This window comes from Mycteria americana, chromosome 1, assembly GCF_035582795.1.
Source record: "Mycteria americana isolate JAX WOST 10 ecotype Jacksonville Zoo and Gardens chromosome 1, USCA_MyAme_1.0, whole genome shotgun sequence".
Lineage (NCBI taxonomy): Eukaryota > Metazoa > Chordata > Aves > Ciconiiformes > Ciconiidae > Mycteria > Mycteria americana.
Window position 1 is genome coordinate 91,632,138 of NC_134365.1, and position 23,419 is coordinate 91,655,556.

The 23,419-nt window shown below is 40.9% G+C and overlaps 1 protein-coding gene across 2 annotated transcripts in view; it reads left to right on the plus strand.

The window, feature by feature from the left end:
* GSK3B (glycogen synthase kinase 3 beta) overlaps positions 1 to 23,419 on the plus strand; it is a 156,139-nt gene that overhangs the window by 73,833 nt on the left and 58,887 nt on the right. For both annotated transcript variants that reach the window (XM_075512366.1, XM_075512377.1), the window contains exon 3: positions 13,939 to 14,022. In XM_075512366.1, coding sequence (XP_075368481.1) covers positions 13,939 to 14,022 — 84 coding nt within the window. The remainder of the gene's footprint in view (positions 1 to 13,938; positions 14,023 to 23,419) is intronic.

Below are 23,419 nucleotides of genomic sequence, written 5' to 3' on the forward strand. Positions count from 1 at the left end.
CTGGCTTGTCTGCGTGGATCTGCTTGTGGGTAATGAATCTGTAGGTGACTTCTTGAGTAGATTATGTGCTTTCAAAGGGAATTAAATTCAGCTGGGACCCTTCTGAATTCAGCTGTCCAACTAAACTCTGTTGGAAGTTTTAACTGATTCACCTTTAAAATTTGAGTTAAATTTTCCTGAACATAAATGTAACTCAAGATATGGTAGCTCTGTCTTAATCTAACCTTGTGTGTAGTAAACACTAGAATATGTGGGGAGTGATATCTGTCTTGCCTACATAAGCAGATAGTCCCACATCCTCAACGGGAAGTAACTTCATTATTTCATGCTGTTGGGATTTTGAATGCAGAAGGGTCTCAGCACCCTTTTGCATAGAGCTTGATTTCAACAAAATGTGGAAAAGCATTGTTCACTGTTCAGGGGTGGGGCAGGGAAATGAATGCAACTCAGAAGCCACAATCCTGTGGAAATATAAGGCAGCTCATAGTATTTTGTTGCATTTTCAGGGAGTATGTTGCTGCTTAATGTTCCTGTCAGTAGGGGCTATCCTAAGAACTTTCCTGCTAAAAGCTGTATCTGCTCTGGCTACAAAGAGCAATATTGCAAACCTTGCTCCTGTGAGTGGTGATCTTGATCTGCAGAGACTAACTCTGGGTAGTCAGAGAGATGAAGCTGCTGCCATTTGGTCCTTGGTCTCTTCACTTCTGATAACCAGAGACTTTTACAGCCTGCTCTTTCTTGAGCACCAACTTTTAGTAACTTTAGCTTACTGGGATAACAGGTTTCATATCTTGCTTCCCCGCTCCTAAAATACACAATTATAAATAGTCCATGAAATGTAATAAACCAAAACCTTAAAGGGATATTGAGACCAGTTATGTTTCCATTGGCTTGCAGTCATTTTGGGGGGGTCAATTCTGTAATTTTTTTTTTCAATATGAAGAGAAAAAGTTCAAAATTGTGTTTTAAAATGTTTAGGAGGAATACACATAAAACATTATGGAGCAAGTGTAGTTTTTCAAGCTCATAAAACTGGCAATAGAAAGCATTCTGTATGGAAACGGGTAGTAGAGCACTTGTATTTAACTTGTCTTTTAAGCGCTTTTTTTTTAACACAGGAAAAACTTCAGCTTCTCAGAAACAGCATAGAACCCATCTTGATTCACACGTGCTTTGACCCACTGGGTTTGCCTTCCTGTGCAGCAGCCCTGCTCGATTATCTCTGGCTGTGGACTAAAGCTGTAATACTCCCAAGCTGAGGAGGAGGTGGAGAATATAATGAGAGACAGTCTTGTGCAGGTTCCATCACTTCACCTGGATAGGTGTTTTAGGCTGCTTTTGAAAGCAGCTGGTTTTTAGGAAAATGTTGAAACTTGTGCACATCCTCTTTGGTGCGGTACTGCTTAGGAAAGCTGCAGTATTTTCTATATCCAGTAAAGACTTGCCATAGACAGGTAACTCATGGGAGGTGCTGATTCAAATTGAACTGAGTGCCTTTGCTGTGATTTCTCATGGAAGTATTAAATAATACCTAATCCCCTAGTTTTAAGAGGTTCTGCAGAAGAAGGTAGGCCCTAACTTCTAGTCCAATGAAGGGTGCTATGTTTGATAAAGGTGAGAGGTAGGCCTTTTTGCTTCGAGGGGACATAAACTAAATTTTGCTGTTAAATCTAAATGTTAACGTCTTGGTTGTTCTAATGTATGTTTCTCAAAAACCAAGCAAATGATGGGAAGAGGTAGGATTGCTGGTTTTCATACCCTTCAATATCAGGGCAGGAAAGAGAGTGTATCAAGCAGAGAATTAGTCCTGAGGAAAAAAGCTTTAGCGTAGAGATACACTATTGTATTTAGGTCTGGAAACTGTTACTTGTGATTATCTTGATTGCTTTAGGTAGCAGTAGGTTGGTGGTTTAATTGTGTGTTTTAGTCTTTCAAGTCCTCCTCTGTGAATAAAATTTGTCACGGGTATACCTTACCATTGCTACGACAGCAAGGGGCTTCCCTGTGAGTGAATCACTGTTCCTCTGTTGTGGAGCACTGTGATCTTGAAGGTGGTGTAACAGTCCTTAAAAGGCTTTTGATTTCACTGGAAGCTACCAAGTGTTCAGGAGATACTTGATAACTTTTTCATGGGCTTAGGGTCCCTCAGAAGCTTAACTGGGGGTAACGATGGGCCTAGCTTGTTTGGCAGCTGGATGCCACCAATTTGCATGTTCCTTGTACCTCTGAATATATTTACCTTTTTGAACACAGAGCAGAAATACTTAACAACTTATTCCATCTAGTCAAAACTGCATGTTTTCTACCTGATTTTGCATAGTTTGAATTTAGTGCAAATAAAATTTCACGCTCAGGGAGGACAAGCAGGGCAACTGGTGGAAAATAGGCTAGCATGCAGGGGACTCTTGGCTTGCCTGGACAAGCCAATCTCATTTCACTGCTGGTGGTGTTTGCAAGATACCTTGGGCCAGGACAGGTGCCCTGTCTCTCTTGGTTATCTTGCATTCCGTCTCCTGATGTGACTTCTAAAGTGCAGACATTGGGAATTTTTTTTTTCGTCTGTTTATATAGTGGATACAGGACAGAAGAGGCCAATTCTTGCTTTTTGACAGATGTGGACATCAGTGGTCCTATTGAATGATCAAATATACATGGGAGAGATCAATACTTCAGAATACTGAGCTGGGCAGAGTAAAACAGATGTAATGGCTTCCTGTATAAACGCGTTAATGTGGATTATTCTTTGTACTAGTGGTAGATTCAAGTCTATTTTTCACAATACAGCGCTGTGACTGAGAGAAGACTGTTCTTGCCATTTCTGCAGTTCCTCACCTTATCCACTGCAGAACTTTTCCCTTTTGTAACAACCAAGGGAAGGGTCCTAAAACCAAATGTCCTTTCATCACTCAACTCCAGTTCATCCCCATAGCATGTCTGTTCTGTGTGATGTATGCAGTGGGAGACCTCCTTAAGCTACGGAAAATAAGATCTTGTAGTGGAAAGTATATGGCAAGGTCAGTGAAAGGTTTTGCAACTTGTGCTGCTACTAACGGTGGATGTTTTAATGAAGTTACCTTACGAGAATCTCCTCTACTACTGTACTTTTGCATTTGTTAAATGCAAAAGTATGTGTAGTCGATTGAAAAGGTGGTAGGTGATGTAGGCAACGCTTTCTGACATAATTTATGTGAATGACTTGCACACAGTGTCACAAAGTCATTGAGTCTCGTGTTTTACAAATGCATTCTTGAAAATTGTTTACAAGTTCAGTTAAAGAGGTTAAATGTCCATATCTCAAGTTTTAGGGTACCAGGTGACTAGGAACTAAGCTTTTTTGAGCCTTCCTTGGAAGCATCTGGTGATGGCTGCTGTCAAACTGTTGGGGGATGTGGTGCCAAGATGATTGGTCTGACGAAGTCATCTTTGTTCCCTCAGCCCCTTGGTTCCACCAGTTCTCCTGTTTACTTGCTACAGGGTTGTGTGCAAGTTCTCATTTTATTCTGGCAGCAAGGTGGAAGCCATGATGCTCCCGAAGCTACCCCTCCCTTATACAGTGGCAGTGTCACTGCTGCCCAAGTTCCCAGCTATAACTTCAGCTTTTTGTTTTTCCTTTCCTGAAAACTTGCTGGTCTAGCATCAACTCTGTAGTTGTGCCCAGATATCTGATAGTGAGGCCTGTGAGTGGATACTTGAAAGAGCTGAAGAGGGAGGACTTGCAGGTGGTGCCAGATGGGATGGCTATTGCACTTGCTGCCCCTGCAGCAAGACAGCTCTGAATTTAAGCCTACCCCAGGGTAAGTGTCACAACCAATGTCTTAGGAGTATGTTGCAATGAGAGTCAGCCTCCAGGCCCTAATTCATGAACAGCAGCAGCTTAAACTCGCAGGGCAGAGGTAGCCCTCCACACCCAGCTGCCCACCCTGGGGTAGGCTTAAATTCAGAGCTGTCTTATCCCAGACAGAAAAGGAGGCAACTGAGTCAATAGCATTCCTAGCTCTTTGCAGATACTGGGGAAGAAGGTCTGAGCTTCACAGGGGTTAGGTTGCCCCTACCCTGTGTTGATCCAGCTGGACCTGGCCCTTGGGAAACTCTGACCTTGGAGGCCCATGAGGTGGTAGTGTAACCTTTTGAAATGTGGTTAACATGCCACTTTAAATTCATGGTGCTCCTCTGACATATGAAATAATTTCTCTCTGCTCCTTTTTCTTTTGGAGATCCCTGTTACTTTTTAGTGTGACTAAGTGGTGAATCTAACCATAGTGCTGTGTCTCTGCTTTTAAAATTTGTCATAAAAACTGTGCTTTGCTATGCAAACAGTTATTAAAATTTACTCTGTACTCTTTCTTTTGGGGCAATTTAGGCTAGAAGTGAATGTGAAGATTTCCTAATCTTTTCATTTCAGTGCTGTGACACCCTTTAGCCTAAGGAAATTATTTTTTGAAAAATGGGACAGTGTTTGAAAAATGCTGGTGCTGACTAAGGAAGAAAACCTCAAGCAAGAAGTCTGATAACCTGTTTTATCAAACTCAAACACCAACTCTTCTAGTAGCTTATAGTGGATTTGTACTTTGACATAGTTGGCTTTCCCTTTCAAGTATATGATAGATTTCTTGTATGTAGCAAAGGTCAACTGGTGAAATTATTTTGCAGCTACTGGAAGAATGTGCTGCTGCCTTTTAATACAAAGATATGTATCTGGGGAAGCTTGAATTTTTTTAATATATAAAACTATGAAGAACAAGTGTTGAAATGTTCTTATGCACATGTAGCTATCATCTGAAATTTGGTAGGGTATTTATTATCTTAGCCTTATCTCAGACCTGATATTCACATGTGGTGGTTTTAAATTATAGTGGTAGCTAATAAATGCTGATATTTGCTCATGAAAAGCTTACCAAACCAGGGGGTGGGGAACCCACCAGGAATTTGGGGAGAAGGGTTTATTGTATATGTGCATACAGTAAGGAGTGTATGTCCCTATTTTAACTTCACTGCTGGTGTTGAGCCAATTTCTTCTCCCATTCCCCCACCCCCAGAGGAGGAGCTGCCCAGTCTCCCCCTGAATTCAGTGGGGAATGCTTAACCTTTTAAAAGCTTGGTCATCTGGGAGCTCATTATTAAGACTCATACTTCTGAAAGATTTAATTCTGCTTGGCAAATAATCATCTGTAGGCAGCTAACTCCACTTGCCAGTTCCATTCCCCCTTTGCTCCCTGCTCAGTCTTCACCTGTCATTTCCCTTTCTTGTGTCCTTTTAATTTGGATGCTTCCTCTAAGGTCTTAAGGAGTCAGAAATTTTCATTTGTATTGAAATTAAAGCCCCTAATGACTTCTAGCATCAGACATCTCCATGTCATGTAGCAATAGGCCTGAGACAAGGAAAAATAAACATGGGAGGCATCACTTACCTGTTCCCTAAATAAATAAATAAAATTTTTTGGGGGGCAAGGAGAAATTATTTTTGTTTTGCAAGTCCTTTGAAATGTGTCTGCATGAAACATCTGCTGCATCATATGCAAGAAGAGAAGGCCAAGAGTAATAAAGCATTTCATTAATGTTTAATAACATAGTGATTAGCAATCCAACAAATGTCTTATGCCCGTGGGAGATTGCAACTTATTTGATTAATAGATTAATTGCAACCTGTTCCGGTTGTGATTGCAGGTGTAAGTTTCTGTGGATGTTGTAGACTCCCTGAGGACTGATGTTATAGGCATACTTATACTTACTTTCTTCTTTCTAGTTGAAGAGTTAAAAATCAAAACATGAGGAAAAATCCATCTGCTGTTTCTATGAAAGGAAAATTATTTTTACTGTAAGAGTTTTTCAACAGAGATCCTCTGTACTACTTCTGAAAAAGAATGGCTATTATATCTGAAAGCATAGGGCTGCCTTTTAGAAAATACTTCTCCTTTCAATTATTCTCCTTCCTGCACTTTATTTCAATGTTATAATGGACGTGAACCATCTCTCTGAGTTTCAAACCTAGTTCTGTTTTTCTAACTTCTGTCTTGGGTATACTGTAATTCCTACTGTATATGGACTTGCCGCTGGCAGAGCACAGTAGATGCTGTAGAATTGAAATGTAGAACTGAGCTGTTCATCAGGTCACAATATTTGAAACAACAACTTGAAAATGATTAAGTGAATTCAGGTTGTGGTCTAGAAGTGACATGATTCTGGAAACCAATTTGTGTTCCAAGTTTAGTCTTGAGCTTCCTGAGCTGGCAGGAATTTACAGACAGTATTAAGTCTCAGAGGTTCTCAAACTCCACTTCCATTCAAAGTGGCAGCAACGAGCTAATGAAGAATTTGGTTTCCACCCTTCAATTAACTGCTGAGATATAGGGAGGAAATGAAAGAAGAGTCAGAAGGTTTTTTTTCTGTTCTCCCAAGAGATTGAGGCTTGTTGTACATTCTCTTAAGAACACAAATAAGCCATTTCTGTCTCCAGTTATAGGAAACTATGTGTAATAGCTGTATGAAGCTTAAGTTTTCTGCTTAGGGACTGTGTCCTGCATTGGCAAGAGCAGGCTGAAGATGACATAATATGGCACTTGCCACTGCAGACTGCCTAGGGGAAAAGTTAGGAAGTTCAAAGCATGTGGTCCCTTCGTGAGAAGGGATGTAATGCCTGAGGTTATTGGGGGCAGTAATACAACAAAAAGAATTAACAAGGTGGAAACAAGGTGTGTGTTGGTATGTCAGATTTTCATCCAGCTTTCTGTCAGCTTGGTCATTACTGCATGGTTGGGGTTCAAATCTGTCTAGTTCTTAAGGGGTTAATGAAGTCTAGCGCACATTTGCGGTGGCTGTGTGACTTTTTGCTTCACTTGTTATTCTAGAGCTTTAGTTTCAAGCATGCTTTTTCCTCTTACTGCCCTGTCTGCTCTTTAATTTCATGGGTTTGCAGGTTGGGAGTGTGCTGGTGGCCCCACCTACGCTTGCCTGAACCCTGCGCCTTCGGCTTGCCCTGGCCTGGCCCCAGCTCCAGCCCAGCACACTCTGCCCACTGGTCTCTTCAGGCAGGTCCTGCCTGCTGCCGTGTTCAGAGCCGACGCTTTTTGCCCTGATTTGTACCCATGCCAGGGCTGAAGGTCGCTGTGCACAGTAATAAATTTTGGCTAGAATACAGCTGACGCACACATTTTGTGCCTCTGACTTTCTGGGTGTTCGCAGGCCAGCGTTTCAGAAACATTTAGTGGTGTAACCCTGCTGTGTGTCTCCATCGTTTGTTGCTTCAGGATCTTAATTATCAGATTTTTACATGAGGACAAATAGTGGAAAGTTTTGGCAGCGTTGTGGAACTTGGTAGCAAAACGAAGCTGGTTTTGGAGCCTTTTCATTGCTTTTAGCTTTGTAGTAAAACAGAGCGTGATGCCACTACACTTCACTGGGTTGCACAGAAATGCATGCACAAGCATTCTGTATCTCAGACCCCCCATCAGCTTCCTCCAGTTATCCTGTCTGTGTGGCACAGTGCACATGAACTCATTATTCCCATGTTGTATAGGCACTTAGCATTTAGGTTTTCCCTTATATGAGGGTTGGGATTCCTATCAATGGGAGGCAGGAAGAGGTGCAAGGAAGAGGGAGTGTGTGGGGGTATTTAAAGCAGTGCATTTGTATTTATGCTGTAAACTGCTGATGGCTATTGCTGATTTCTGTTTTTTTCTTAGGGAAGCCCTGAATGTTAACAGTATACTAATCAGTATTGTATCTATATCTCTAGGATTTTTTGGATGATAGAAGTCAAAGGGCTTTTACAAATGCTAACCCTCAAAGCTGCTTCTGTGCACATGCATGTGTTACACATTGGTAGAGGTTGGAGCAGGGCACAATATCTGGACTTTCTGACCTGTGCGTTAGGCCTGCTGGGCTGCAAGTATTTAACAATCGTCGATGGACCAGCACTAACTGGGTGGTGGTTGTTGTGGCATTACAGCTCTTGGTATGTCATAGATACAGATATTTAATAAACAGTATTCATTTGTTCGTATTGTCCTGTATTTCTGGATTAGAGGTCGTGATTGTATGAATTTGAGACTAACAGGTGTGCTAAAAATGGAGACCTTCCCAACTTAGATCTGCTGGTGTTGGAAGTATGCTGTGACTTGCAGGAGAGGGAGACTGGGGTTTTGTCTTAATCCGCACCTCAAATGTAAATGAGGAAAACTGTGATCTCTGACATTTATCTCTGCTTGAAATTGCTTGCCTACAAAATGGGCTTTTCATGGGTGGCTATTGATGACTGGCATGGGCAGATTCCTAGCCCACGCCTCTGTAGTTAAGCCCCTTTTGCACTACTTTTTCCTCCAAGCACTGATTTATTTCAGTGATAGCTTGGAGCAAATACAGAAGAATGCAGGAATTAGCCTTTATTCTGTGAGATGACTCAATTATCATATATCTGTGAAAGACAGTTCTGGAAGCCATAGAATAATTTCTGTAATATATTTGCTGACAGCAAGACAGTATTAAAAGTAGCCTTGTGATTGATGGTTTTTGAAATCCACCTTTGGAGGAGTGGGTCAGGCAGCTTCAGGAATTTTTAGAGAAGATGTAGTACAGCTTTTACTTTGCAGTCTGTCCCACTAAGTTTAGGATAAACAAGACATGCTAGGATTGGAGCTTTAGTAATTATGTTAATGAAAATATGCTGATCTTGGTGATGCTACTACCCTTTGGTAACCCGTCAGGTGCTATTTCTGTACCACAGGCAGCTTACCGTGAGTACGATGGCTTCCACTGTGGTCTGGAGTGTTCTGTCTCTCTACATTTTACAAAGCTGAGCCGAGGAGGTATGGCTCAAATGTTGTTCAAGCAGCTGTCTCTGCAAGGCATCGAGCTTAGCTGGCTAGGATCACATTGAAAGACCTCTGTCAGCATGCGCCTGCTGCCCTGTGCTTGGGAGTCCAGCCTTTCTCTTGTGGTGGGAGATGGTCAGGATAAAGAGTCTTCTTTCTGCTGTATGAAAATACTTTAAATCTCTCAAGGTCTCAGCCTGAGCCTGTTTCCTGGGCAGGCTCAGCAGTGCAGCGGGTGAAGGTGAGTGGAGGTGACTAGTCATTCAGGCTGTTCAAGTAGAAGGAAGCAGAGGGGGGCGGGGAGCAAGCCCTGCTGCTTCATCACTGCCTTCATGCCTCCTGCTGGAAACTAGTTTCTTTCCCGGCTTTGCCTGTGGCTCCCTGCTCCTGGTCTTCATTGTGGGGAAAACCTTTACTGAAGAATAAGAAATATGGTAGAACGGAGAAAATTATGAAGGAAGCAGGAGAAAGGAGGAAACTGTAAACATGACATGTGGAAGAGGAGGAGGATTATGTATACTGAGAAATCTGAACCTACCTGTGCTGCTTCCATCCATCTGTAATGCCAGAGTTCATATCACAATTACCCTTCATTTTCTGTTTTTCCAACCTGATGGAAGAATGGGAGATACTGATCTTCAGCATTTGAAAGTATTACCCCAAAAAGAATAAAAATTAGTTCAAAAAGTGCAAAAATGAGAATTAACTTCAGTTGCTGGCCTTACTTGTTTTAAGCAAGAAGATTGTTGCTGAAGTTGCTTGTTGAAATAGATTGGTAGCTTATCCCTGCCTTTGCATCAAAAAGATATCCTCTCTTAAAAGGCCAAGATGTACGCAATCTTAACCGTTCACAAGAACCAGGTCACGTCAGTGGTGTGACACAACACAAAAATACAAATTTCTAATTCCCCCTATTTCATCTGCTTTGAACATAATCCTCAAAGAACCTTGTTGAGCCTTTAAACAGGCATTTCAGAAGGAAAAAAAAAGGGGGGGGGGGGGCAAAACCCAGCATACCCTTTAGCTAAGGAAGCTCTGAGGAATTCTCTTCTGAACTGGATCTAGGTGATATGTCTACACTTTGGGTATATATTGATAATGGCATGCTGACACGAGCTGTACAAGACCTTCCACCTTCATTTGTTCTGGTCCAGTTCAGGAAGTTGCAAGTCCATAAGCATCATCTCTGATGATCCAGTCATTTTATCCCCTGTTGTAAAAGGCGGGGGGAGGGGAGAAAAAGAAAAGGCAAAGATCCAGGTTAGGAGTGATGAATGCAAACTGGCATAGCTCTAGAAATCTCTGGATGGGGAGGGAAGGGAGGGGGCGGGGGGGATGGTTATCCTAGGCTGTAATAGCAGATTACAGTAGTGAGGCAGAAAGGATCTTGCTTTGGTAGTTTTCTATCAACTGTAGCGTTAGCACAGTTATGAGGAATTGGGGTTGTAACTTTGGAGAGAAGGCATGAGTCTTCACTGAACTTTATTGGCTATGTAACCAAATCTTTAACCTTGATAAGCAACCAGATTTCTTCAATATAATAAACAGATACAGGCAGTCTGGGCTAGGAAAGTTGTCTTCAGAAGTGATGAACAGTGTTTTGTCACATTGGGTTTGCTTCAGTAGTTAGTGAAGGGCTCAAATGCACTGGTTGTAAAGCAGTCTTCTGGAGCTGTGTGTCAGCAGCCCCTTGCCTTCTGGATAAAGAAATGTATTTTAGATAAAGAAATCAAACAGCAGCAGAAATTTGCCAAGTAATCTGTTCATAGTCCCGTTGGTTTGCAGCTTCTTGAAGGAACATGTGCTGCAGGAGCTCTGTGGTTCAGTGTGAACAGAAGTCTGCTGGGTCCTCTCTTGTGGCAAGGCTGGCACTGAAGGGTATTGCTCTCTTCAGTGCTTACCAGGCCCAATACTCTCAGTAAGAATACTAAACCCTTCTCTCCATGTCAATGGGTGGGAGAACGGGAAAGAATAACTTCCTCTTTGAGTCTTTGACTTTACATCCATGTCTCTTGGAAGACAAAAATGATGAGTTAACATGAGCTTTGTTTTCATCCACCCTGTATTTTGATAATGCACTGTCAGCCTTTCTCACCAGCATGTTTTGAAATGGTTTTAGTTTGCATTATATTTAGACATGTGTTTTCTCTCTTATACTCAGTGTAGGACATCTGTCGCTGTTCACTTCACTAAAGGTTCCCTGCTTATAATCTGGTATTTTTTTTTTCCCCCAGTGCATTTATGCACTGGTAATTAATAGCCCACATTATAATATAAAAAGGCTGTTATTTAGTTAAGATGCGTACAGGGAAATACATGGTAAAGTGAGACTACTTGAAGTATTCATCTGGGAAAAAATGAATTCTTTAAAGCATCAGTCTGTTACATGAACATCAGTAGCTGTTCCCTTGCCACATCCAATTTGAGCTTTGCAACTGTTCAAGTATTTCCAGTCTTAACTCTACCAGGGAGTGGTGATTAGAAGTCAGCTTGGGTTTAAGATGGCTGAGGTGCCTATTTGACTAAGATGACAGTTTAAATTTGTTTCCTTCTGTCTAGTCTTAGGATGTGAGATATAGGTTACTGTGTAACTGGTTTATGAGTTATCCCTGATACTAGCAGCTCTTGAAGCACTGATTGTGCAGCTGCAGCAGATGGTCAGGATGAGAGCCGAAGGCAATGGGTCAGAGTGGAAGGCATCAAAGTGGGCACAGAGTGTGCTTGTGCTAGGATGAGATACCAGAGTGTAAATATAACTTCAGTCTAGCATTAGAATAACTTCTGCTGATCTGCACACACCCTCCCACCCCCCCAGTGTATCCAATCAGCATATACATACTGTCTAAAGAACATGAAGCAGTAGCCTGACTTAGAGTATATATGTGTATTTTAAGGAGCTAGTAGAGATATTGCCAAAATAATATCTGCACACTCATGCTTAGTGCATTCATGTTTCTTCCAGTAATTCCACAAGATAAAAGGTATTACTCCCATCTCACAGCCAGTGGGAGAAAGGGAGGAAGAAATTACTTGCCTTATATTGTGCTATGAATTGCTGGTGGAATTTGGTTGAGGTGCTGGAAGTTGCAGTGTTAGGTTCAGTCCTGTAGTAACACTGTTAAGCGCTGTAAAAGCCAACTGGAGAAATTAATCTTTTGTCATAATTGGTGTTTTGGTGACCAATGGGATCTAGAGCCATCGCTACTTCGGCTCACTAGTTGAAATCTGCCCCAGGTTGTAAGGTCCAGGGAGATACCACTGAGCCAGCAGTGGCACGCGGTTCGGACAAGATGGGAGAATGAGGTCTTTTGGTCTGAAGTCTGAACTGTGCTGTGCGTCACAGGAACCCCAGCCATGACTCTCAAAATTGACTTCTTTTTGATAGCATTTAATAAAGAATAAGTAAGTGGAGAATATTTGAGCTCCTGTTCCTACCAGGAGAACGCTTTTCTCTGTGAGATGAGAAGCGTGTTGATGAGGTTATGTGATGAAGCCTGTATTCCTCTTTCACAAATTCACTCCATGGGATTTCAGGAGATATATGAAAGCCTCAAAGGTGTCTCTGCTTTCTCTTACTTTGTCTCTTCATCCTTCAGGACAGAATAGGCCTGTCTTGGTGTGCACCTAATGGACTTAGGCTTTAATCTGTTCAGAAGCTGGCCAGGCTCAGGGAAGTACTTGCTTTCTCCTTAACTACTAGCTGGATAATTGCCAACTGATAATTGTGTGAGATGTCACTCATGTTTGTAAAGAGCTGGCTAATACTGAAGTATTTTCAGTCAGCGGGTGGCAGGGATGATAGGATTAATGATACTGCATCCTATCTAACACTTTTTTTTTTTTAAGGCTACATGGCTTAGAGGAATTAAAAGCAGAGTTCGTAGGCATGTTCGCATTAGAAGCTCTGAGTGGTTCTTGTAAAGTTCCTTAAGCTTTAATTGTAGTGATAGGCACTGTATGTGACCCTCTGATACACAGAATACGAAATTCTTATTTTGACAGCAGCCCCACACAAAATAGGTGTTAGCTTTGTGCATTTGAGTATGAAAATGTGTGGTGGCTAAAGAATTTTCTTCCCAAATATTCCTGAAGTTGGCCAGAGTTGATGATGCTAGTAGGACCGGTGTATTAGTCTAGTGTATTGGTCCTAGCTAGTTAGGATGCATGATTAGCAACCCCATGATCCAAGTAAAAATTGGAATACCTTCTATTTTTGAAGCTGCAGATTGTAGAGTAATGGAAGAAGGAAAAACAGTGATGTGTAAATGTGACCATAGGAGAAAGGAGTATTGTAGCAATAGCTGTGGAATGAAATATAACAAACATAGCTGTGCTAATTTTACTTGCTTGTTTTTATTCATACCTGCAATTCAACATTTTACTCATTTTTATCTGTTAGGCTATAAGATCCCTCGTTTGTTTAGGGCTCAGTTACAATGGATATTGCAGTAAAGTCCCCAGTTTATCATGCATGTAATGAACTGATTTTATTTTAACAGCTTTTTCAGGTTGATATAAAATGGGAAAATAACACTGTTATTCTGTCTGCCTAAATCTGGTTAAACCTTGGTTGAACAAAAGTGGGAACTAAGTTGCCTACTTAATTTCAGGTGCTTTTTGTTGGTATTGCAAAGAGAATGGTACGGGAAATGATCTTCCATCATACACCTCTTTTGCAGTGTGGATGAGGGCAGGTGTGTAGGTGGAAGTGTTATGTTTGCTTTTACATTGTTATTTTTACAGTATTCAAGGGGGATAGGCTTCTAAGCATTCTGGCTGATATATTGTAGTATTGTAAGATCAGAAAATAAAAATGGAAAGTTAATGTCTTCTTGCCTTTTACCACTGAAACTTTGGTAATGTAAGTAGGTAGTTCTTGGATTTTGTGCTCGATTTGTGGACCTTTATTTTAGAGGGAAAATGTACTCAAAGATGTCGATATTCTCAGTAATAAAGTAATTGGAAGAAAGACTAATAAACGTGTGAAAGCTGTTGCTTCTTTCCAATTTTAGTTGTTCTTTGGTTCCTTAGTTTTGTCAGCTCCTGTATCTGTATATTAAGGTGTTCATTACAGTACTCTAACTTTGTGAGAAAAGAAGTTTTATAATTGTTTGCTTTTCTCTTGTTTCAGAACCGAGAGCTCCAGATTATGAGAAAGTTGGATCATTGTAACATTGTCCGATTGCGTTATTTCTTCTACTCTAGTGGAGAGAAGGTAAGAATGAAAAGCAAAGCAATGCCTCCTGGTAACCATCTGGGGTATAAAAGAGCTGTTTGAATTTCAAGAGACAGGAGTGTGAAGATAGTAGACATGATAACATTGAGAAAATGCTATAGTGGTGCCCAACAGATCATGTTGGAGCAGATCTTTTTCATTATGGAAGTGTGTGGTCCATGAGGAGTAGTGTTATTAGTATAGCACAATAGTAGTGTAACAGATTTGGATACGCACCGCCTCTTTTTTAATTTAGTGGAGCACAGCTGGGCTTCATTTGCACATTCTAGCACTACCTTTCCATATGTGCAGATACATTTTCTAGGATTCAGCATTAAGCACTCTAGATTTAAAGCACTTATGTGACTTTTCCCAGACCCAGTCTCTGTATGCTTCTGTCCTCCTTCCTCGTGCGTCTCTTTCATATGCAGGCTGAGTTTCAAAGCCCAGAGGAAAGAATAATGTGTGGTCGCGTGATTGTAGCATTTGCCAGAATGCTTATGCTGCAGAAGGAGCAAATAGCTGGATTTAATAAATCTCAAGAAGTAGACACTGCCTTTTATGTTTTCTTTCAGTCTAGGTATAAAAGTTCCTTGGGTTTTTTAAAAAGGGGTTACAAGGTTTTGTCTTAATGTGAAGTTGTAACAGCTTCCTTGTCTATGTATGTATCAGCATTTTAGGAATCGTAGGAGAATTCAGGATGAAATGGACATCAAGATGGCATCTGGTCCAACCTCCTGCTTAAAGCAGGGTCATCCATGAAGGTGGGGGGGGGGGGAAGTCTTTCTGGTCTGTGTGGGAGTTAATGTAAGCTGTAAGGTGGGGAAATGGGCTAGATGACCTTCTGAATTTCCTCTGATCTTTTTATATATAGTCATAAATATTTATATAAATGATATAATAATTTATATAAATGTTATAATTTTTCATTTTCTGAAGCAGATTACATCCTTAGTTGTCTTCAGATGCCAGTACATGTGTCCAGAATGCTGTAAAGGACTGTATACAAGAGCTGATAGCTACTGGCAGGCCATTAACTGCTGTTGCCATGAAGTGGGTTAACAGAATGGGAGAGGCAACCCACCCACTTCATGGTCTTTGGAGCTAGAGAAGGAGCTGACATCTCCAGGATAAGTTGTTGGTGGCAGGTCGCTGCAGTCTTGTGCAGTGCAGAGGGATAATAGGAGGAGCCCTGTTGTTCCCTCTCTGAGAGGTGCTTGGGGGGGACCTGGGGTTGTGCCTTGCCTATGCCTATGGAAAACTTGCAAAACCACTTTGCAGGAATCAAGGAGAAATGTGATTTAATTTCTTTATTTTTTTGGATCAGCCCTTCCACTTCCTTCCTTCCCCTTGCCTGGTAATAGCGAGCATTTCCAGTGTTATATGGCCATTGCTGTTTTGTTGGTAGTGCAGAGTAGTTTTTTTTAAACTATATCGTACTCATTTAGCATATAACCAGAAATTCCTTGGGCAGCATGAGTACAAGAAGGAAATACTGTGAAGGAGGGCTTGGTTTTGGGGTTTTTTGTTTGCTTTTTTAACCAGCTGGTAACTTGGCTAGAGTGAAGTAGAATTTCATGACAGGCAGAAGACAACTGCCTTATCCAGTGGCTTTCAGAAACCTTCTGCAAACAGTGGAAGCGTTAAAACTTCTCAGAACATTGTTCCAGGAGTCTTTGTATAACAGTAACTTGAGTAAAACTCTTTGGAAATCTTTAACTTGATGTTGAGCTTGAGACTGGATTTTCCACTTTGCTGTTTCAACTCCACGTGGCTGATCCTTGGCAACGCTAGTTTTGTTTTTAAAAATGTGGTCTCTATCCATGACCAGCAAATCTTAATGCTTCAGTGAGAAGTTTTCTTTCACATTCCTTTCTGCTGCTCTTTCTACACGCCTCTGCTCTGTGCCTTTGAGTATTCCACTGCTACCCTGTTGCAAAATGGGACAAAAGTGAACCAGTCCCTAGGGCAAAGGTGCACCCAGCAGAACATCAGCATCGGTAATGTTGCAGCTCAGGTTACAGGGTCTCTTTGCAGTTCAGTACAAAATGATACATAATTGGCTCGCAAGTATTTCCACGTAGGTGGCAGCAAGTGAGGATAACTGTGCATGAGTTTGGCTGCTGTTTGGGAAGAGCTTTAGAGAGCAGCAAGTTGGTGTTCTGAAGCTCATCTGGGAAGGAAGAATAACGCTTCTTCTCATGTTTTTGTCAGTTTGGGAAGCAATAACATCTTTTCCTTCATATTACCCTCTTTGGAGAGTGGAGGAAAAGGGAGAAAAGCATAAGGTCCCATCTGATAACCAGGAAGGACATGTAGGAAGCAGTTGCAGATTTAGATGCTAGGTACCCAGAGCTTTATATGAAGTGATTCTTAAAGCCAAGTCCAATGGGAAGAGTAATGTGAAAATCCAAGGAAAGTATAGCAGAAAATGCGGTAGCATAGTGATGAGTGAGGCTTGCAATTGTTGTCTGTCTTCTTCATGAAGAACTTAGCATAAACACAGATTAATGGCAATGGACTGTTAATTAACTCAAATCTAGCAGTGACGGTAAAATTTTAGAGGTAACTATTATACTGCTGATCCCTTTAATGAAATAGTTCACCAATGAACTTCATTTTGATTCCTATATATCAAGCATTCTCTTGCATAAAGGTTTTCATGCCATCCTGATCGCTCCAGCTAAAGTGTTCCTTGGATCGCTGTTTGTTCCAGCTGGAGTGTTCCTTGGACTTCTCCTTTCTTCCCTGGTCCTTAACACCAGTGTCGCTAAGCCCAGAGACTTTTCTTTCTTTTATTTTTGGCCAATATCCAAGAAGCTTAAATCTGTCTCGATTTAGAGATACCTCAAAGGATTTCTCCAAATCCAGTCAGACTGAGACTCTTTGAAAACTGTGTGCCTAATAGTCACTTTAGTTCATTTTAATCGCTAGGCATTTTTAGGCACTGGGCAACCTTAAAACTGGCTTTATTCTAGCAAAACAGGGGTTTAATTCTTGATTAGAGAACTAGAAAAAACAGAAAATAGCATCAAATAGAAAAACAATTCTAAATAACACTTGCTAGTAAGACTATTCCTTAGCTGTATCAAAGTTGTAGCTAGATTGTAGAGATTGGAGCTCTCTGTTTGCTTTTTCTAGGGGCTATCCGTGGAACTGGTTGAAGTGTTTGAGCTCCCGGTCTTTTCTTTTTCCTTGTGATGAACTCTCCTTTTTATGTCTCCCATTCGCTTAAACTTCCTTCCTGCTTTTGCCAAAAGCAGTCCAGCATTAGCAGCATGGAAATCTTGTATCAAACGTGGCTTTGACTGATTTCTTCTCCCTTATTTTCTATGACTGGGTGACTCTCTCTTGTCTGAGCATCTTTGAATTTGTATTGCCTTTATATAGGTATAACCTGTTACAGGAGTGTGTGTATATATATATGTACGTACATGCATGCGCACACATATATTTATACCTTTATGTGTGTGTGTGTATATATAAAAGTTGTTTTGAGTATTAATCATGTTTGACTAATAATTTCTAGTTTAAGAGAGCTCAAAGAGAGCACACAATATATATTAATATGACAGTTGACAGGCTTGGCATTCAGGTTGCTTCTGTAAACTATTTCCTCCTTGGTTCTTTCTTTTTGTAAGTTTACAGACGTTTGTCAGACCTGCTGAATAACCCAGTTTTTCAAAAGACTCTTCCTTAATGAATTTGCCAGAGTAGCTTCTGATTTCCTTTTTTTCTGAGGCTGTATGAGAGATCTGATAGCAGGCCACTGACTTTTGTAGCTGTAACATGCTTTTCAATAGTCCAAAACCTGTAATTATAACTGGTGGAATGAACCAGAGGGGAAGGAAGAACAACCAAATAATGGACTGAGTTGTGCGTGGAAGATTCTCTTGGTGGAAGTAGTCACAAGTCTTTTCCATGCTGTATTTCTGTGATTTGTGGTTTTCTAGGTAATTCTTGGAGAAAATGGGCAAGATTATAGGGCTAGCCAACTCTGCTGTGTTTGATAGTTTTGGTATTCTGCCTTAGGATAAGGTCTTGAACAAGATGCCTGGTTTGCCTGTCAGCTTGCCACTGGGAGATCAGACCATATTAGGAAGGCGTATATTTCTGGTTTGATTTTTGCTACTTTTCCTTAATTTCAGAGACTGCCTTGCATTTAGCATGATATATAAATATAAATGTTGATTTACTGAAGCATGGGGAGATGGTCTTGCTGCCTGTCCTTTTTAGCCTAATTCTGCTGAGAAGCTTTTGAGCAGTGTTCCAAGGAAGGGCAGACATGGACATACCAAATAATCCCTCTGGCTCCTTTGCTGAGAGTATTCCCTAATGTTTTGCAGCATGACCTAACTTCTTAAATCAGTAGCTGCTGAGTAAAATTATTCAGCTGTGTAAAACCTGAATTGAGTTCCTAATACCCTTTTTTTTTTTTTTCTATATATATCTGGTTTAGATCTTTCTTTGTGGTATTTCATAACTGTTGGGCTTTCTTGTGTGGATGTTTTTGAGTGTTTAATAGTCTGATCGATCCATATCCATGCCCAAAAGAGGAAGAGAAGTCACTGGAGAGATTTGTTCTCACATCAAATCATATAAAAGTAAAGTAAATACAGTTTTTGTTGACTAGTTGCATCTCTGGTTATGTAACTTTATTTTTCTTCTCTAAGGTGGCTTGGTATTCAGAGGAGTCAAAGAAAGCATATATGGAAGCACAGAGAGGTCACAAATAGGCAATATGCTGACTCTTTTTAGGAGGCTGAGCTGGCCCTTCTGCATGCTGTAATTGATTTCTAGTCTTATTTAGCCTTAGCTGTAAGGGCACACAGCCAAAAGTCCATGCAGACTCAGGATGGAAACTTACTCCCGTAGACTTAGACTGAAGTTTAAAACAAATGTGCAGGAGATGTATGCTGAGCTGCATCTATAAGCTGCTGTGCACTATCTCACGTGCACTTTGGCAGCAGTGTATTAAACTGCAATGAAGAAATTTGGAAGAAGGGAGCAACTGGCTGATTTGCAAGTTTGGGCTTTGTGGAACAGTTGGTGTTTTTCCAGGTTCGTATCTCTGTTAGGAAGAGATATATCCTCCACCTTCAAAGAGGCATGAACATCACCATCCTTTCTTGCGGGAGTGTTCAGATGATTCCTCACGTAAGGACCATCTGTTCTGTTCCCTGTTAAAATGGAGTACTTGTAGTTGAACCATTTGTTTTCTTAATTCAACTTGTTTGTTTTTTTTTTTTTTTTTAAAAAAGTTCTTGCACAAAAAGTTCAATTAACAGAGCCTTGAGCGCAATTTCGAATTGACAGAGCCTGTGTGAATGTTTTACACCAGGCTAGTAATGTGCTGAAGGGCCATCACTAGAGATGAATTTAGTCACTACGATCCATTTAATCCTTGGCAGATCTGCTGCGCTGTCAACAAAGGAGCAATTAATGCCAATTATGAGGAGTTTTGTGATGTTGGTATCTCTGTAGTCCTTGCCTGAGGCCTGCCAAGCTCATTTCAAAAAGCGCACCAGTCATCAAATAATGATTATCAGTTACTGCTGTTAGGGCTCGCAACATGCTGGGAATTTCCTTAGTTGTAGTTATGAACAGTCTCTGGTTTTGAGTAGGTTGTGTTAATAGAAATAGCAGTTTTGTCTGCTTGCAGTAGGGCTTTGCAAGAGCAAAGTAGGCAGCAGTGGCTAGATCCTCAATGTGGTAGATGCGTGCAGTGGAAATGAGAAGCTCCATGATTTCTCTCTAGACCAGTGAACCATCCAGTATGTCTGGTTAGTCACTCTTCTATTCTCAAGTCATTCCTCTACCAGCTCTAGCCACTGCTTTCATCTTCCTGTGTTGGATGGCTGTTAGGAAAGCAGCTTGTATTGTTTGTCCTGAGGAGTCATGTAGTTTGAACCATTATTGTGTATTATCTTGCCTAGTCTGCTGTCATGGATATATCCTGATTCAGAAATTTCCACTCAGTCTGGAAGGCAGTGTACAGGCAAGAAAACAGTGGATCTCCAAAGACTCTGCTTTTCGTTTTCATGGTAAGGTATACAGGATAGCCCAGTGATCCCAACATTATCTGTTAATTTTCATCTTCCAACAGAGTTATTGCCACGTTATGGCACAGTCCCTGCTTGGGAGCTGTGGTTCAAATATCCACAGATCACCTGTGTCAAAGATCACAAATCGATCCCACCTTTTAGATGTTGGGCGGCTATTTCCAACTTCATAGAAATATTTTCTCCTTGGAAATACAGCTAAAAGTTTAAGGACTTTACAGGGCATGAAATAAACAAGAATCAGCAGGGATTCCCAAATTCTCTTCATGAGCAACCTTTTTCTTTACTATATTCTCTCTTTAGAGGGGAAAACTATGACAGAAAATGTAATTTTTTTTTTTTTTTTTTTTAATGAAGGGGAAAGGCTTAGTACATCACCTAAGAACCTAGACTCTTTCAGTGATCAAAGGTAGACAATGCGAAGCAACTGTCTTAGAACAAGACCCAGGAAGGTTCTTAAATCTGAATTATATTGGGAGGCTTGACTTCTGCCCTTATGCTACCATCACAGCTGACCCAGTTGGCAGTTCCTACCTACATCAGGCTGTATTATGTTGAAGAGTAACGAGCATTACAGAACAATTTGATAAGTTTTGACAAGTAGGTATAGGAACAGAAGTCTTGGGACAGATCTCAGTTCTCAAACTCAGTCATGAACGATGAGGGAATAGGAAAGAAATTTTGCCCAACACTTGCGGTACTGATAGAAAGTATTGGTATCTTTCCGAACACTGAAGTTGAGTCTTCAGCTGCTATTACCACCCTGGAGTTATCTGTGTGAAACTGCAGCTATACATCTAGACTTATGGTTGCTTTACTTCGCTGGCAGCCACAGCTCTGTTTTTAAAACAGATGTGGTTGTAAAGTGCAAGTAAAAACAGGCACACGTGGCCACTGGATGTCACCATTCCTTCACACAAGTAGGGTCAGCTACAACATTTTTTGCATTTTCAAATTTTCCCAGTGTATTGTGGCTACTCAGTAGTTAGAGTAGGAAGGCTGCAAATTCTTGCTTTGTCTCTGAAACTGGTTCCAAAGTCTTTGTATCTTTAACATACTATGTCAGCCTTCAAGATAAGAGAAGAAAGGTGGATCTCTTGTGGTGCTTGATAAGGGTGTGTGAAGTGCATGCTGCTTGTAGCTTTAAGAAAAAGTAAAATAACCTTTTTTTGGATCTAGGGCAAAAACTGTGTGACTGTGTGACTTTGAACCTTGTATGTTGTCTAAATCTAGATGGCTAAGCCAGGGTAAAGGGCGTATCTTACCTCATGCTGACACTCTCCAGTATTTAAATAACGCACTCTGAAAGAAGGCATAATCCACGTGAAATGCTGAAATCCGTTTTCTTGCTTTCCAACTCCAAGTTAAATCCTTCAGCACTTTTTGACAGAACCCTTGCATAGCCACCATCCTGTCAGTAACAGCTCCATGTGTAGCACCTACCTCTGAAACATCACCGGTGGGGTGCTGTCATACAGTAAAGAAAACATGATCCCCTTGAGTAAACTGACTGGCTTGCTTGCTTCCTATAGCCCCAGTACTGATGCCTTGGGATAATTTCAATAAGGAGAAGTGCATTCTGGAAGCATATTTTAATTTTAGGTTTATCTCTTATCTGTGTGCTTTTAGCTTGAGTAGGCAGGTAAAGTGAGTTTCTTCAGAGTGTAGTTCCACATTTATTTCTCAAAATGCAAAGTCAGTTTAAGAAACTCCTCTGTTCATCTCCTCTCAGTTGTGCTCATATAGCTGATTAGATGGAGTCCATCTGAAAAGTAGCTCAATTAGATTATCTGGGATTTAAAAAAAAATAAATAAAGAAAAAGGATGAAAGCAAAAAACCACCTGCAAACCACACCAGAACCACCACCACACTGTTGCTGATCTGCCAGGAGATGAAAACCAAAATGAGCATGTTCATCATTCTTTCCAAATGCTGACCAGTAAATTTAGTCACCCTATAGAAGAAAGAGCGCCCGGAATAGTTTCTTAACCTTTTTATCCTATTACCTGATGCTCAGAGAAATTTTCCTTAGATTCCGGTTCAGGAGAACTTCTAACATCTTACTAGGTGCTGACATATTCTTCAGAGTATGCCCTGTGACTTTTGCTTTTGCCCTCAGTCTGGCATTTGGCATGTATGACCTCCCTGGCTTCTATCATCATGTTGGTGGTAAATAAGGGAAAGAGTTAGACTGTGACTGACTAATGTTGATTGCAGTGTTATACATGCAAGTTGTAAATGTAGTGTGTGTAATATATGAAAAAAAAAAAAAAAATGAAAGCTGGTAGAAACCACTCAGGATTAATTTGGGGTTTGTTGAGGTGGGGGAGGATCATAGAGAATGAATATTCGTACTTTCCCTGCAAGGAACAATCTAGAAGAGCAAATCTTTAAATTCAGTAGCTGTTGCTTTATATTGGCCACAGTTAAGCTCAACTGGATGGTGCTTAAAACAGATTACTTGTGTGGACTGAAGGACAGAAGAGTTTTAAAATGGAGTTTGAGACTTCCGTGCAGCCTTTCCTATGTCAGTAGCGTAATGTTTTCAATTTTGCTCAGTCTTCTGCCATGTAATGTGCAAGGCTCATGTGCTAGAGTAGCTGTATTTGCAGCCTGTTTTATCTCAAATTTCTGATACAAAGAAAAAAATTAAGTTGCTAGAATGTTTTGGTTCTTGTGTCCTAGTCTTTCTTATGCCTCTTATTATGTCATAGTCTGTCTTGATACTTACATGAAGTGTTTCCAACTGTTTCCAAGTGAAATGGTGCCTGGATTGTTGATTCTTGAGAGGTGCAGAATGGTTCAGTGGCAAGGCCGTGGTTATTTTGCTCTGGCTCATTTTGGAGCAGTGTTTGTCAACTGAGGATTTATCTGCCAAATGACAAAGCAGCAGCTTCTAACGTTTTGAGGCAATTGCAGGTACATGAGCCGCATTGCTGAAATCAAAATCCTTATGAAATACGTTGATCCTGTATTTCAGGATCTGGCTCCCTGCCCTTCCTCCCTTTTTCATTTTAAAGAGTACATGGTCATAACCTTAGCAGCAAGTACAAGAGAACATGGATGCACATGAACATTTGACCTGCTGAGGAGAGCTAATAATCTATTCAATCCCAATGTCTGTAGGGAAGAGTGAGTTATTAAATGACATCTTGTGTTTGCTTTCGGTCGTTCATATGATGCAGTCTCCTCTGGACCTTTCTGCTCTCTGTAGAGGCGTTTCAGAGGTGCTCCTGACGGTTAGGTTACCTTGGTTGGTTCCCAGCCCAGCAATTTTGAAACAGCAGTGTGGAAACAAGTCACATGTGGAATACGTGATGAGGTTTGAAGAAGG